This window comes from Malaclemys terrapin, chromosome 1, assembly GCF_027887155.1.
Source record: "Malaclemys terrapin pileata isolate rMalTer1 chromosome 1, rMalTer1.hap1, whole genome shotgun sequence".
NCBI lineage: Eukaryota > Metazoa > Chordata > Testudines > Emydidae > Malaclemys > Malaclemys terrapin.
The window spans coordinates 234,086,920-234,104,597 of NC_071505.1; the positions used below are offsets into that span (position 1 = coordinate 234,086,920).

Consider the following 17,678-nt stretch of genomic DNA (forward strand, 5'->3'; position numbering starts at 1 on the left):
ACAAAGCAATGCTGTAAAATGACATCCTGGGGTTCTGTATCCTCTTCTCACTTTACAAGTAAAAAAAAATGTTTTTTCTAACTGCAAAGTTTATAAACTCAGCCTGTGAACTCAAAAGCAAACTGTTCTTTCTGTTATTAATAATAATAAAGATTCTGTAATTGGTATGCAAAATATTGTCAATGTGCAAGGCAGTGTAGAGTAGATTCTATCTTCCATAAGAGAAGAGCAGCAGCCGAAAAAGCAAACAGGATGTTAGGAATCATTAAAAAGGGGTTAGAGAATCCAATGAAGAATATCTTATTACCCTTATATAAATCCATGGTATGTCCACATCTTGAATACTGCGTACAGATGTGGGCTCCGCATCTCAAAAAAGATATACTGGCATTAGAAAGGTTCAGAGAAGGCAACTAAAATGATTAGGGGTTTGGAATGGGTCCCATATGAGGAGAGATTAAAGAAATTAGGACTTTTTCAGCTTGGAAAAGAGGAGACTAAAAGAGGATATGATTGACATGTGGAGAAAATGAATAAGGAAAAGTTATTTACTTGTTCCCATAATATAAGAACTAGGGGCCACCAAATGAAATTAATGGGCAGCAGGTTTAAAACAAATAAAAGGAAGTTCTTCTTCACACAGCGCACGGTCAACTTGTGGAACTCCTTGCCTGAGGAGGTTGAAAAGGCTAGGTCTATAACAGGGTTTAAAAGAGAACTAGATAAATTCATGGAGGTTAAGTCCATTAATGGCTATTAGCCAGGATGGGTAAGGAATGGTGTCCCTTGCCTCTGTTTGTCAGATGGTGGAGATGGGTGGCAAGAGAGAGATCACTTGATCATTACGTGTTAGGTTCATTCCCACTGGGGCACCTGGCAATGGCCGCTGTTGGCAGACAGGATACTGAGCTGGATGGACCTTTGGTCTGACTCCGTATGGCCATTCTTATGTTCCTAACTGCACTGTGAAGAAAAACAGTATTTTGATAGCAAAATTAGCTAAAAGGGCTCTAAAGAGTACATTAAAGTACTACTTTTTACATAGCACTATATTTATAGACTAGACCTCTGAGACTTTTTATAAACTAAACTCCATAATTAGATTGAATAAATAAGTTGGATAATGGTATCTTTTGCTTTAGCTGCTGAAACAGAAGGGAAGGGGCCAAGAAAGCTGCCTCAGTGGTCTAGCAGCAACACTCTATAGATCAGGGCTGACTTCTCTCCCTTGGCCACAGTGGCTGAATATTGTGCAGTGAATCAAACTTTGAAGGGAGCTGGCCAGTGTTGGGGCTAAAAAGTTAATTAAATGCCGCCACCTTAAGAGAATTGCCCCCCTCTCCCCCCGGCATCCAGTGTAATATCTTTTCCTTAGCTCTATGGAAAGCAAATCAATCTTCTGGTTAGAGCTGATTGGGAAACCAAACTTCAGTTCTGCACAAATTTGAGGTTTTTAATTATTTTTTTTGTTCCAAATGGGATGAAAAACCACAATTTAAAATCACAGAACTGAAACTTGGCAATTTTTTTCCATTTTGGAAATACTGAAATGCAATTATTCTGAAATGAAATATGCTCCCTGGCATCTCCAGCTGCCCACCTGCTTAGCTGCCATGAAGGTAGTGACCCTGGAAGCCCTGGCAGCTGCTGACTCAAATTGTTAGTCCGATCAATTCAACCACTGACTAGCTTCTGTGAGTGGCAGTGAAACTGATAATTTATTAATTTCAGTCAGCAGTTGTCAGGGTTTACAGAGTTCCTGACTCCCTAGTGGCCCCCTGATGGGCTGCCTTGGACCCAGAAAGCCTGGAAGTCCCAGATCCTCCTTAGTAGGCCTGTTGGGCTGACCAGGAGCCAGGAACGGGAAGCCCTAGGAGCACTGCCTCCCAAGCTCTGAGGCTCAGCCAGTGAGCAGAAGGGGAGCCAGGAGCCTGGGAGTGCTTGCTGTGCTCCAGGCTACCAAGGGCCTTGGGAGTTGGGGCTCCCCGACTCACAGTGAGTCAGTGGATCCAGGTAGCCCCGTGGTCCCCAATTCCAAGGCACTCTGCATAGCAGGGTTGCCCTAGAACAGTGGCTCTCAAACTTTACTGGTGACCCCTTTCACATAGCAAGTCTCTGAGAGTGACTCCCCCTTATAAATTAAAAACACTTTTTTATATATTTAACACCATTATAAATGCTGGAGGCAAAGCAGGATTTGAGGTGGAGGTTGATAGCTTGCGATCCCCCTGTAATAACCTCGTGACCCCCTGAGGGGTCCCGACCCCCAGTTTGAGAACCCCTGCCCTAGAACTAAGTGGATGAGCTAGGAGGAGACCAGGCAGGGTTCCATCAGAAGTTTGTCTAAGTCAGGTTCCACAAAATGTTTAGATTTTGATAAGCCAGTAAAGTGTTATTGGAAAAAATGTTTCAACTTTGCTCTACTGCTGATATGAAATGAACCTCAAGTATTTGAGTATTTTTTGTCTTGAACTTTGCTGATATATGACAGCTGTAATACACTGTTATTCACTATTCTAAAATCTTTTAGGATATAATGGAAGTCAAAAGTAAGGCAGACAATTGAAGTAGTTGAGTTCTAGTCAGTTTTAAACTAGAAATTAAAGAATGATGCTCAGTTACCATTTAGGGTAATATTTCAGTGTTTGACCATGATATTCACTACTGATGCTTATTGATTAAAAATAGCTAATCAGCTACAATACTGTCATGCTCGTGCTTCCTTCATGAATAAGCAACTTGGATGAATAGCTGACTTTTAATTCAACCAGTCCTTCAGTTATACTAGAAAAATTGGATTCAGAACATAGACAAATGTGGTGCTTGCATAGAGAACTTGGAATTGAGCTGTGCATCTCTGGTGGGATAATCAATTAGTCACTAAGATATGGTATTGAAGCTTTTGTTGTTGCCCCTCATCTTTCATAGCAAAAGTCTGGGATTTTCATGGGTGGGGGCAGGGGGAGCTGGGTACTCATGTAACTTAAGTAACAGTAGCTTTCATAAACTGTTTGTGCAAGGCAAATATAATGCTTCCAGTTATGTTTGTTAATGTTATGGGGTTAAGAATATTTCTGTCAGTAACTAGCTTTCCCTTTACTTCACAGCTTTCATCCAGTCGGATAGCATAATAGAAGTGCTACGCTTCAATGAAGGAGGCTTATTGCAGGTAAACAGTCATAAAGTAAGACCCTATCAGTTTAAAGTTTTAGCTCACCTCTGTCTTTTATCACTTCTGTAACTTTCATCCCTTTTTTTAACGTGCTAGCTGCATTCAATGTCTTTTGGTTTAGTGGATCTTGATTTAAGTAAATTAGGAAGTACGACTAAAACTGTGGATTTTCTTAACTGACTTTATGAAATCTTCAGCATGATATTTTTTCTATTGTCTTGCTGCAAGCTGATGAATAATTAAACTGCATTGTCTGAGCAGTATTATTCCTTTGAATGGAACATTAGATAAGGGCATCGCAAAGTCTGTGTATACACTAGGCATAACTTTTGCTAAAATTTCCCACCATTACTACCACTTTTTCTCAGCCCATTAGTGGTAGCAGAGTGAGTGGGACAGGGGTGAAAGGGACCATTAGCGTAAAGAGGTTTCTAGGTAGCTGCCATTGTTTTTAGGCACTGTTATCGATCCCTATGTCATGTGCACCTACTCTGACAAGGCTTAATACACCATTGGCTGCCAGTACCTTGTTTGTGCTAGCACTCCTACCTTTACTGCCATCAGTTGAGCTTAAGCGATAGTAGCTTAGATTCCTTTGCATTTGGCAGGGCTGTTTGAGTTCCTTGTTTCTTGCTCCTGCAACCTTTTGATGGCAACTGGCCCTCTGTATACTTCCTTAGTACCTGCCATTATGTCCAAAAATAACAGTGTAGTGCCTTGGCTTGATTCAGCTAAATTGATCAGCAATGAAATTGCTAATGTTGAGATTTAAATTGTCATCGGACTTGGGTGTGAACACCCTTGATGAACAGGGTAGTTTGTTTCTCTAAGTTTTCATTTCAGGCTGTCTTCATCCATTTTAAAGGTCCTCACAACCATCATGGGTAGAGATCTAGTCTAAGATTTCATTTAAAAAAAATTATGGAGCACAATCTTGTGGCAAGGTATACAGGTGCATAATTACATTTATACACCGGGCTCTGCCTAATGTGCAAGGCCTTGTGTGCGTGAGAAAGTTGCACTCATTTAACTTAAGGTGTGGTTTAACTAAAATCAATTTTAAATAGGTAAAAACAAGGGTGTGGATACTCTTATTTTGATTTTAGTGACTTAATTCTGTCTTGCTTAAAATGATTCTTTAATTGAATTAAGTTAAACAGAAATAAGCCTGGTTTAAACTGAAATAAGTGTCCTTGCAAAGGGTTTGCACTAGTTTAACTAAATAAACCAGGTTAAAATCATACCTTAAACTAAACTTGTGCAAGTTCCTCATGTAGACACGTCCCACATTTCTCATTTGTTACTAGCACAGTTGGGAAGATGATGAAATTCATGACAACTGAGAGCCCTTTGGTACTTATGATAGTTAACAAGCTTAAAATCCAGTAGTGCTTGCAAGTTGGGTGAAGATTGAGAGCTCTAGAATTCTGGGTTTGACTCAATTATTTGTTTCGGGATTACAGAGATTGTAAACTCAATTTGTAGCTCACCTGAGCTGTAAAAGCTATTAACCCTGAAGTATACAATAGGGCTAGTACTCATGACAACATCTAGCACAATTACTTCCCTGTTGGTCCCTATACATTACTATAATACAAATATGTACGGCTAAGACACTGTATACAAACTTGCATGCAAACAAAATCTCAAATTACAGTTAAGATTATTAGAGGAAATAACCTTTATACAAAATACGTATTAAGATTGTTATAATTAATGCTTAAGGGTTTGGAGGTTTAAGAATGCAAAGGACTAGGAAAAGTAACTAGCAAATATATATTCAGTTATTAAATTGGAATGTGTATATTCACCCTACAAATTCTAATGCCACTATCTCTGAGCCACCAGACCTGCTAATGCACTTTATCATCATATCAATCTCTAATTGTATACACCTTAGTCAAAAATATACATACATCAGTGATTAGTGAGATGCATAAGCAGGTGGCTCAGAGATAATGTTATTGGAATGTGTAATGACAGATTTTCTTATGCCACTATCATCATGTAATGGTCTTGTGTATTTTAACTGTAGCACTAGCAATAGATAATATTGTCCAGGAACCATTTTTCATGTTTATGGACCTTTTGAGGGCAGGGCATTTGGTAATGTCTAGCAAAAGTATATGCAATCTCTGATTTCCTTTGTAAAATATTTCAAACTTCCTAGCATTTTACAGGTTACCTGATATAGCACTTGGAAAATGCCAGTCAAAGTTGTTCCTGCAATCTTATCTCTGTACCCTTGTATGTTATAATGAAGGTCTTATTACCTGATCATGTACTATTTCTGAAATACAGGCCTACAATTATTTTTCTATAACTTTTCTAAGGTGCATCATTTAAATGAATGAGGGAAGTGTGTGTACAGTGAATGAGGCAAGAACTCTATTGAGTGCTTGATTTTTCTCACTGCAGCTTGCATCTAAATGAAAACATATATTTAAGCAATAGTACATGATCATAGAATTTTTGTCATGTATGTGCAGATAACATTTGCAGGGCTAACATTCACAATATAGGTTTTTGTATAAAGTTTGTATTCTAGCAACTTTAACTGTAAGTTAGTAAACTTACTATGGCTTCCATTGGTTGTTGCTGGTCCAATTTTATTCACATGCTCTGAAAGTTGACTATAAAACTTTAATGATTTATTCTTATATTAAAAATGTACTTAGCAAAAATAGTATAGAAAAGTAGAGTAAAGGCCAAAATGTTTGTACAGTTCAAAGGCCAGTTCTTTTGAGTTATCATTGTACAGTATATTGTACTCTCAAGCTATTTCATTTTGATGTTTTCTTGCTATAATAGTAAACTATTTTTCTCCTTGTTCTGCAGTTTTTAATATGGTGGTTTGTCAGTTACTCATTTTAGCTGATCCATTGCAACACAACAGAGAAAATATATTTATCATAAGTTCAACTTGCATATCTTGTCAGAGAACAGTTATTTTTACGGAAGCTGTAAACTCTGCAGTGTCTACTTCTGTAGTGTTACACTGCACCACTGTCCGAGTGCTTTTACGCATCACTATTCAAAACTGAGCATTCACCTCTCTATGAATAAGTTCTTGTAAAAATGAAAGGTTTTTCTGGGTCACCTGATGCTGTAGAATGAGAATCAAAGCAATAACTTAAGTTTCGAATTTTAAAAAAGCTTGTCTGAAGGTCAGATACCAGCATTCAGATAATATTTAAAATAACTGATTTTGTATGCAGAACTTCAGTAATGGAATTAAGAAACATTGTATCAAACATTCTTGGGTGTCCTCTCCTTAAGGAAGTGATACGTATCACAGGGTAAGAAGCAAACTTTTATACCCCGGAGGGAATTTACTTATCCAGTAGACAAATTACAAAAGTGCCGACTGTTGCACAATTTGCTTCATTTACTGGTGCTGAAAGGAAAACTAGTCTTGTTGTTGATTTTAAGATCAAAACGTGTATGTATACCTGGAAAATACACTCACAGTAGAACACTGCTAATTCATATTAGTTGGGAGCCCATTACAAATTACTGCACTCTGAGATTTTGACCACCAAAAGCAAGGAAAAGGTGTGCCAAAATGTAGTCAAAATATCTTTGTTTATAATACTTAGTATAATTGTTTAGTTTGTTTTTAATTGTTAGTCACCCACAGAGTATAGAAATCTAATTTATTAGTAATAGTCTGTATCAAATTTTATAAAAGTAAAGAAGCCTTGGTGAGTGAGAGACCTTGCAGCAGGTTGCTATTAAAGTGCTGCTGAGAAGTAGGGGAGAGAGTCATTTTTTCTGTGAATTATGGCATGAGTGTACTAAAACAGTGGTTTTCAAAGTCGGTCTGCCCCTTGTTCAGGGAAAGCCCCTGGTGGGCTGGGCCGGTTTGTTTACCTGCCGCGTCCGCAGGTTTGGCCGATTCAGGTTCAGCTCCCACTGGCTGCGGTTCGCCGCCCCAGGCCAATGGGGACTGCAAGAAGAGGCATGGGCTGAGGGATGTGCTGGCCGCCACTTCCCGCTGCCCCCATTGGCCTGGAGCGGCGAACTGCGGCCAGTGGGAGCCGCGATTGGCCAAACCTGCAGATGCTGCAGGTAAACAAACCGGCCCGGCCTGCCAGGGGATTTCCCTGAACAAGCGCACCTACTAAAGTATGCACAAGTATGATGTTCTGCTTGCCTTAAGGGAACAACGTAGAAGATTTAAGTGCAACAGTTTAGATTGGAATATATGCTTGAATTAATGCATGGTAATTGTGTCCATGATAGAGGTAGGGTTTTAGCTGTGTTAATTTTGCAGATTTGGTCACCTCCACCTACATTCTGTATCCAAATCCGTGTCCTCTGGGACTATATACAGTATTCCAAACCTGCAAGCTTTCTCAAATAGCTTCTGTTTAAAGTACCAATGAACTTCAACTTTTTTTCCTCCAAAAAACATGGACCAGGTGAAACCAGGGATTGAAAATTGTGCAGGCATGGCAACTTTCAGTCCTGGGTGAATAAGTTTTTGACCCAGTATTTTGGTCTGAATAGCTAGAAAAATCTTTACACCAGTAGACATTTGTCATTGTAGGCTTCCTGCCTTACAGCATTCATTTCTAACCTTGATGATTTAAGACGACAGAATTTAAAATCTAAAATTAATCTCAAGAGGGAGGATAATTTTTGATCTTCAAAATTTTGATAGTACTCATGTTTGTCACTTGAAGATATTATACTCTCATGGCAACAAAGGGAGACTGCCAAGAGGTGAACAACTTAACCAATAATGAAGCTTATAGCTGTAGACTTCCTAAAACTGTTCACTCTATAATAGATTTAAAAAAATGTGGTGTACTACACCTTTTGTTGGCCCTTGTTTGGCATGACCTGTGAGTTATTCGTAACTAACATAAATGAAAACTTCACACTACACTAACCATAATTTTCTTTCACAATAAAGACTTACCTTAAGTCGCAAGTAAACCTGTCCAGGAGGATTTAGCAAGTCAGAGTCATCAAATTGTGCAAGAGGGATGTTGGCAGTTCTGCAGCTATTCAAAAGCTGGCTGAAAGTTTGCCAACATGTCTCCCTCTACAGAAGGGAGATGTATACCTGGGGGCAAGGAAAGGGAGATGTATAGAAATAAACAATAATTGCTGTCTGTCAACAAGATGTGACCCTATGTTAGGCTGAATGATACTTTACCACATCTTTTAAAAAACTGTATTTTTAAAAACAAGTACAAATAAACACTTACCTTTTAACTTTCAGAATAAACTCTTCATGGCTATTGACAAACAAGCAAATTTGAAGAGTGTGCCAAGGGCTGCTGTCCCCTAAGAAAGGGATTTACTCTAAACTTGAGGCAATCCAGAAGAGGGGGCGTGTGTGTGTGTCTCCCCCCTCCCCCCATTTGTCTAATGTTTACTCACCCACTCTAAGTAGGGCAGTTATCTTCTAGGCTAGTGATCCGCTTCTCACCTTAAATGGCTGTTAGGTACTGCTCCTAATGCAGTGCATTTTACTCCTTAAGAATAAATACACCCTTTCTTCTACTATTAAGGAAGTGGCAAGAGAACCTCAAGCTCACTCTAAGGCCATGTTTACACTAGAGAGCTTACAGTGGCACAGCTGGACCGATGCAGCAGGGCCTCTGTAAGATCGCTCATGCAGCCACTCTCTCCCGTTGATATAATTAAATCACCCCCGTGAGCAGCAGTAGCTATGTCGGCAGGAGACGTTCTCCCACCAACATAGCACTGTCCACACTGGGGCTTCTGTCAGTGTAACTATGTCGCTCAGGGGTGTGTGTTTTTACACCCTGAGCAACACAAATTATATCTACAAAAATGCTAGTGTAGACATCCATACTGACTGAAGAGTTCTAGGCTATTTTTTCTGCTATAATTGTAGGTATGCAGAATTCCTTTCAGAAGCCGGCTACTGTAAAAGGGTGTAAGTCTTGGCTGGCATATACCAGTTGAAGGAATTGAAGGGCCATATGGATGGAAAGTAACAATAAAAATAACTATGTACAGTTATGTATAATCAGTATCTCTGGTAGTAGACTCATGTAAATTCTGCTTAGCGCCAAAGGTATAGTAATCATAACTGCCTCAGTCCTCAGCATCTCCTGGACAAAAACTAACAGGAAATATAGTGACTTTGCAGTGTGGACAGCTTGCTAAAAGAACCAAGCTGAAGAGTTAGGAGCCTGTGGCTGGAGACCACCTTTGTAAAGGCTATAGTGTCTTAACCAGGATGCTGCCACTCCTTTAATTGTGGGTGATTTGAGAGCTTTAACAGAAGTATTTTACACACATTGCTACACTTTTTGGTAAACCAAAGATAGTATCTCAATTTCATAATGTAAATCATTGAAATCCCTGACATTATGGAAATCTCTGAGGTGCTAGGATTGTGCACTGTATAAATGTCTGCACGTTTTTCACCTTTGCTCCTGAGAAATGTTTTGACATAAACCTTTTTTTGAATCATTTCAGAAATTGGATTTTGTCTTGTTGCATGGAGGAAATTACTATCTTCAGTCTTCAGGGTTTTTTAAAAAAATCAACAGAGCCCAAAAGTGAATGAGTATTGCAAAGCCAATGTCAGTAGAACAGATTGCATCAGCTGGAGTCAACTGATGTTTTCACTACCTCATCTGAGTTAGGTGATGAAAGAGCAGGGGAAAAATGACTAATTCTCAATCCACTAGTTCAGCGAACTCACAGATTTAGGATATTTGATTTTTATTACCTTTATCAAGATATTCATTAATGCTTTATTTAATTCTTCTGTTTATTAACTTAGAGCTCATTAATGTGGAGCAGAGACTGTTAGTTCCTTACCAGCTTGACAGTTGCCTTGTAAGAGCTCAACTGCAGCATAGCAAGCAGCTTTTGTACTACCGGTACTAGAAACATGCCTTAATAACAAACAGGAATGGATATGAAAGATCCCTAGTATATCATGACCCTGAAAAAGTTCCTAACTGTCAGGGTGGTTAAACACTGGAATAAATTGCCTAGGGAGGTTGTGGAATCTCCATCTCTGGAGATATTTAAGAGTAGGTTAGATAAATGTCTATCAGGGATGGTCTAGACAGTATTTGGTCCTGCCATGCAGGCAGGGGACTGGACTCGATGACCTCTCGAGGTCCCTTCCAGTCCTAGAATCTATGAATCTATGACTGGGAGTGACTTTTGAATTTTAGTTTTAAAATAGTGTATGAAAATTACTGTATAAGTAGGTTTAAAAAGAAATCTAAACCTGGGAAGCAGTGGTAGCTTAGGAGCTTTCTCCATCCTTTTCTACTAGCTTATCAGCCAGTGGGAACAGGATAGTCCAACAAATTTATGATTCCAACCCCTTATGAGGCTTGGTTCTGACCAAGGTGTTATAGTATTGGCTGAGTCCCTCTTGGGGGACAGTCACCAGATTGTGTTAATTGGACATAACCTTTAGATCCCACATGCATCCAAGACTGCTGGATCAGGGCAGAGTCCAGGCAGTGTCTTGTGTAGGGTACACTCCTAAGTGCAGACTCCTTGGGATGTGAGACTCCACAGTCCAACTGCCTTAGGTCCTAAAACCAGTGTTAAACCTCCCCGACTTCCTGAATCACTTAGGTATGCTCCCCCAGAATCCCCTCTATAGTTTCCGTCTTCAGGGACATATGGCAGGTAAAGTAAAGGAACACAGACTTTGCACAGGATCTTCTTAAACACATGCACGTTTTACTCTTAGTACAGGAGATACAGATCTATGCAAAATAACAAACATTTGAATGCAATTACCTCTTCATGTCCTCACCATTGAGTGCCTGGGTTTTGGTCAGTGTCCTTGGAGAAGCCAAAGACTCTTGTCTCCTTCCCCTACTCCTCCAACTAATGCCTAAAGTTTTTGATAATGAAGTGGCTCTGTTTGCTTGGAGCCTGCTCTTAAAGCATGCTCTCTGACACAGCTTCACAGAGGTGGATTAAGTGCATTAACAGAAAATCCCCTTGTAGATTCTTCCTACATCGACACACTACAGTGCTACATGACTAGATATAAAGCCAGGAACTCTGGAGACTTGCAGGTATGGTTCCAACACCAACCTTAATTCTACGCTGTATTCCAACCACTTGTTAGTTTTAGGCCAGATACCTCCTTACTTTGCCGATCTTTCTTCTTCCAGTCCACAGTCCCACTATGAGCCAGAGACTAACATTTTACAGCTTGAGATCTGACTACTTATTCACCTCCATATTGTATGCTCCAGTTTACCTCAAAGAAGAGATAGGGGAACAAGTATACATCTAGGCCCTGCTTGGCAGCTTCCTAGTGCCACCAACATGTCACTGCTAACTCTTACTTGCCCCACCCCTAATTAGGTCACTTTCAGTTATGATATAAGATGGTGCTTCACCTGCTCCTCTTCCCTTCAATCTGGGTCCTGCATATTGCTGATGGCCCTCTCCAGCATTGGGCCTGATTCTTAGCCTTCGTTGGAGTTCACCTGACCACCTGTACCTATATAGGGTGAAAGGGTGGATTTAGATTAAGTACAACTAAAGTTCATGTTGCTGCAATTCATGTATTACTCTTTTTGGGGAATTCTGTGCCAAAAATTATGTGCACAATATTTTAAAATTCTGCATATTTTATTTGTCAAAATAAAACAATATAATCACACCAGTTCCAATTATTTTTGGTTATTTATTTCAAAATACGTGTCAGTAAGTATGGCTGTAACAATACTGACAACAAAAAAGATTCAGGAGATGTTTTTGACCAATAGATTCCTTACTAGGCATATTACTCAGTTTTGTATTTAATAATTAATTTTAACTACAATACAGAACCATATTCCCTACACCCCTCAGAAGCAGTGCAAAGGCTTGGTGGAGTCAGGGGTAATGAAGGATCTGAGGGAGAGGGAAGTAATTGCTGGGGAGGAGCCTGGGTGTGAACTTGGAGGGTTGTTGAGTATGGGTGGAAAAAGTATGGAACAGATTTTATTTTGGCATGGAGGTGGGAAGGGATTGTTAGGGAGCTTCCACCATGCAACCCTGGCTGACCCCCTAGCCTCTCCAATTCAGTCAGGTACATCTGCCCCTGTCCCCATGTATCCCTGCACCCCCTTAGCCAGACCTTTCCCCAAGTGTCTCTGTGCCTCCACTCAGCCATCCCTATTTACCCATCTGGCCCTGTACCCTCTCCCCTGTCCCCCTGTGGCCCACCACCTCCCTCCCCACTGTGGCCCTGTGCCTCCACTCCCATTCAGCCCCTGCCTCAGTCTGTCCTCCACCACTAGCCCTTATAAGCCCCTATCTGTGACACCCCCCCCCCCCCCAGCAGCCCCATGTTGTCTCCCCATATCCCCTCTCTCCTGACCTGGCCCGACAGGTGCTGTGAAGAAGGCACTGCAGCCCCTTTCTCTTCCCTATGGTAGCTGGGGCTGGCTGGGGATTGGCGGCTCTGTTCTAGTGCCACAGTGCCCTCTGGTGGGCAAAATGCATAACTGCAGCAACTTTCCAGCAGAAGTTATTTTCTGCGGAGAAAAAAAATATGCATGGCACATTAATTATGTGCATGCACAGTGGCGCAAAATTCCCCCAGGAGTAATATATGTACGAGAGTACATTTAAATGTGGTATGGCAACTGGTGAAAGTCTCTAGCTTGAAGGTGGATGATGGGCAGAGGCATGGGGCTGATTTATGATTGACATTAGAAACTTAATTGCAAATTTAGTTTCTAGCATTCTGAAGCAATAACATTCTCTCTTAAAAGATAGTATCTCAAGCTTTATTAGACATAAAATGCCAGCTCTAATGTTTAACAGCTTCCAGTGTCCATTCATTAAGTCAGCGACCATTACAACCAGACCCCACTTGGTTTATCTTTATAAGATTAACAATTTTTCCCTCATTTCACCTAGACTTAAGAATTCATTTCCCACTAAATTACCTTTTTGTTTGGGAGGCATAGCTGCTAAAAGTAAAGATGAACACATCTTGGAATTGTTCACAACTAAAACTATTGTGGAGTAAAACTTTTTGTATTTTCTAGATGGTTAGCTCAAAAGGCAGACTTTCTTGGAGGAAACCAGTGTCCCATTAATTGACAAGCAGTTAATATTAGTTTGTGCAAAAATGCATATCATGAGGTGGATGTTACAATAAAAATACTGCCACAGAAGACTGACCAAAAGGAACCTTTTATTTCTAAGTGAAAGAAGAGATCTGTGTCCAGAAATGACATGGTCAGGTTTGCTAAATGGCATTCATTTACTGTGCAACTTAGAGAAACTTGCATACATCTCATTATTTTTAACCTTGACCAGGTGCAAACTTCATCTTGGACAGTGCTAACTGTGCCATTGTAACTGCATTTTATGATTACCTTTCCTCCTGTGTAGGTGAGATTTGACAAATTTTTTCTTTAAGTTTTTTATGCTAATGATACATTCTCATTGATGAATCTCTTTCAGGAAAGAGGGGATATATTTTGTATATACAGTAAAAGTGTGTGTGATAGGGAACAATATTACTTTCAACTCAGCACTGCCTTCCCTTTAAAGCGTGGATTGGGAAGGAATAACTGATACGTAGTTTTAGTTCTTGGCAGTCATGCTGACAGCTGGTGGAGAGGTGGACCAAGTCAGACAAGAAAAAGAGCATGCCAAGCTCCAACACAGAACACCCACAAAAGCCCTTGTCTTTTATGCATCTGTATATATTATGGATTTTGCAGGACTATGCAGATTACTAATCAGTTTTATGAAATCCCAATTAGCTGCCACATCAGTTTTGCATTTGCTTTAGTTGTGCAATGATTTAGTTATGCTCATGAGCTGTTCACGTTGCCTTGGTGTCATTTTACCCTAGTTCACCTTGATTTCAAAAGAATCATTGAGATTTGAGTCTCATTTCACATGTATTACATTTAACCCAGGCAGTGAAATAAGTAAAAATACTTTTCTGTATAAATGTCAATCTCTTAGTGATCTTTGTTTTTGCTTCCTGTTTACAATTTTAATACATTGAGAATCTGAGAATTTACAATGTTAATACATTGAGTGTTCTGTTCAGTGATATACAAAGTTTATGATCCGTCTTCATGTATGAAGCATCATAATCTTTTAAATTTAGTTTTAAAGCATAAGGTGTGTGTATGTGTATGTGTATGTATATATATATATATATATATAGAGAGAGAGAGACATTTAATCACAAGTGGAGTAAAAGACATAACTTCATAACTTATGGCGGTAGCTGCAGAAGTACTTATTATTCAGTAGTTCAAATAAGTTGAAGGAACATTTCCATTTATTCCTCTATGTTCAGAAGTTTAATTCTAGCCAGCGTTTGCAAAGATCTTGGTTCAAGACTGACATCAGGTGTCTTGTTTAAGTTTGGAAATTGGCTCACTTAAGATTATATTATCTGCTGAAGAATAAAGGCATCATAAAACTTGCTCCTATTAGTTATGTGACAGCTAGAGCTGATTGGCAAGGATGGGATAGCTTTGGGTAAGTCTTTCTCAGCAGTCTTGTTACTGGACCTAAACCTGCCAGAAATAATCATCCAGTGGCATTATTGAGAGGTTTTGTCAAGTTTTTACCAAGCCATCATATGACTCAGTTCAGAGGCAGTATCATCTAGTGATCAGAACAAGGGATTGAAAGTGAAGATTCTTCTTTTAGTAGTGTCCCTATGGGTGCTTTACTTTAGATGTATCTATGTCCCTGCACCTTTAATCAGAGAATTTAGGTAAGCAGTGTCCATTCTACCTGCACAGGCACTCTCCCTCTTATGGTCTACCTCGAGGCTATCTCTCGTTGCGCAGGTGAACCACCCTCCATTTCTTCTCAACCTCCCTTGGCCTGAGACAGAGCAGTTTACTTACTTACCTCTCTTTATACTTGATAGTGTTTAGTTTATAGTTCTTCTTAGAGTTTCCAATCCTTTTGTATCAGAGGGGTAGCTGTGTTAGTCTGAATCTGTAAAAAGCAACAGAGGGTCCTGTGGCACCTTTGAGACTAACAGAAGTACTGGGAGCATAAGCTTTCGTGGGTAAGAACCTCACTTCTTCAGATGCGGTTCTTACCCACGAAAGCTTATGCTCCCAGTACTTCTGTTAGTCTCAAAGGTGCCACAGGACCCTCTAATCCTTTTGTAGTAACTCTAAAGCAGTGGCTCTCAACCTTTCCAAATTACTGTACCCCTTTCAAGAGTCTGATTTGTCTTGTACCCCCAAGTTTCACCTCAGTTTAAAAACCACTTGTTTACACAATCAGACATAAAAATACAGAAGTCTCGCAGCACACAGTTATTGAAAAATTGCGTACTTTCTCATTTTTACCATATAATTGTAAAATAAATTGGAATGTAAATATTATACTTGTATTTCAGTGTATAGTATCTAGAGCAGTATAAACAAGTCATTATATGCAACTTTAGTTTATGCTGACTTCACTCATGCTTTTTATGTAACCTGTTGTAAAACTAGGAAAATATCTAGATGAGTTGATGTACCGCCTTGAAGACCTCTGAGTACCCCGAGGGGTATTCATACCCCTAGTTGAGAACCACTGCTCTAGCTGTGTGCTGATTGGGCTGTGGGTTGAGAGCCACTGGTCTAGAGCTTCTGTTCTTCAATTCTAAAAAAACAAAACCTTGTTTCAACACTTTTTCCTGCCTTTTGTGTGTGTGTGTGTGTGTGTGTGTGTGTGTGTGTGTGGAATTGCCCCTATAGGGGCATGCCTGGTTCCCCTGGATTCAAAAGGTGCCTCTCCTTGATGGACAGACTCACTCTGGCTGCCTCGGAGAAGCATACATTCTGCAGAAGTGCACCTTCTGCCAACAACTGAAGGCTAGATTTGGAAAGAACCAGGAGCTAGAGCTGAAACTCCTAATGGAGGATGTCTGTAATGGCATGGCACCCACCTCTTGCGAGCGCCCTTTCTGGTCAGGTATGTCTGTGGTCTTTAAACAGTCCTGGCCCTGGTATTAGGCCATACACTTCGGTCTTCCTCTCTGGAGGCAATGGTTTTGCCCTCTTGGTCTGTTCTGGCCCCAACTCTCCAGCTGGACCAGTTCAGTTCCCCTTCCGGGGGTTTATCGCTGTCTGACTGTAGGCCACTTGCCTAGTGGCCTATGGGGGGACCCGGGCCCGCCCACTGCTCCGGGTCCAAGCCCCTGGACACTAAAAATAGCAGCCATGTGCCACTGAGTCCCTTTAGCAAAACTGCTTTCAGTTTCCTGGGCCACTTCCCTGTGGTTCCAGCCTTCGCTGATGTTTCACCCTTACCTAAGGGCTCTTCTATGTTTAGGCCCATCAGCGAGCCAGGAGCTCTTCCTTGCTCCCCTGTTCCCTGCCAGCACTGAGTCTGTGGTGCTGCAGTTACCTTTGGCCAGCCAAGAGCACTATCTGCACTCCGTTAGCATCAGCAAGGAACTGTCTGGCTCTGTAGCTTCTTTTTATATGGCCCTCCTGGGCCTTTATTGGGTGCTCCCTGCAGCCTCTCTGATTGCCTAGCCCTTCACAGTCTTTCTAGGCTGCTCGGATGACTTAGCTCCACTGTTTCTTTCCTGGGACGGGTGTGGCTGGACCCTGAGGCCTCCAGCAGGGGAGCCTCTGAGCCTAGTCCACCCTATCACACCAACCTTAGACTGGTGTCTGACCCCCGGTTCTGAGTATTCTCCAGGTCAATGATTGTCCCTGGAGCCCTCAACCTCCAGAGGGGGAGAATTGCGGAGGAAGTCAGCTGATTTCCCCCGTGCAAAAACCTAGAAAAAGGGCGGCAAGCCCTCAAACTGAGCTCTTGAGCAGCCAGAGGAGATCCCTGACGCATTCGGTCACCTGTGCACCAATGGCTCCGAAACACGGTACCCAGAAAACATAGGGACCACTGGGTACAATCTCTGCTGTAATGCCTAAAGACCTGAGGAGCAAAGCCTCTGAAGTGGCTGCACGGCCTGCTGAAGTTAAGAATAGAGACTGTACCATCTCTACAAAATTGGTACTGACAGAAAGGTCCTTGGTAACAAGTGCTTCAAAGCAGCCCTTGTCATAATGCACCTCCCATAAAAGATCATCAGTACTGATGAGTCAGCACCGGCAATCCCTGATGGTACTGATTGCAACAATGGAATTGCACAAGTTCAGTTTCTCCAGGGACCTTGTGATTGTGGAGGAACTGTAGACCCCACTACGCAGTACCCTATGGCCTCTGTATTTAGAGCCCCAGAAAGAAATTTTTGAGGCGCAGGAGGCCAGACTAGAGGTGGAAACTACTCAACCAATGAACCTTTCTTCCTCCTCACCAGATAAGGTGGTGATGCCCCCTCTTCCACTATTAGCTGATGATTTTAAGCTTTTCCAAGATCTCAGTAAGAGGGTGGCTGATGCTCTGCAGATTCCCCTATCTGTGGTGAAAGACCCCAAGCAACCACTCCTTGCAACAACAATAGCTGCTATGTACGGACTTTCCACATCCCTTCAGAAGTAGCCTGACTCTCTCCCACAGGAGTTGGGAGAACATCTGACAGGCA

General features: G+C 41.1%; 1 protein-coding gene across 3 annotated transcripts in view; it reads left to right on the forward strand.

The window, feature by feature from the left end:
• TMEM131 (transmembrane protein 131) overlaps positions 1-17,678 on the forward strand; it is a 178,019-nt gene that overhangs the window by 27,612 nt on the left and 132,729 nt on the right. For 2 of the 3 annotated variants that reach the window (XM_054009269.1, XM_054009278.1), the window contains exon 2: positions 3,108-3,184. In XM_054009269.1, coding sequence (XP_053865244.1) covers positions 3,108-3,184 — 77 coding nt within the window. The remainder of the gene's footprint in view (positions 1-3,107; positions 3,185-17,678) is intronic. The other variant, XM_054009260.1, reaches the window with a different exon arrangement.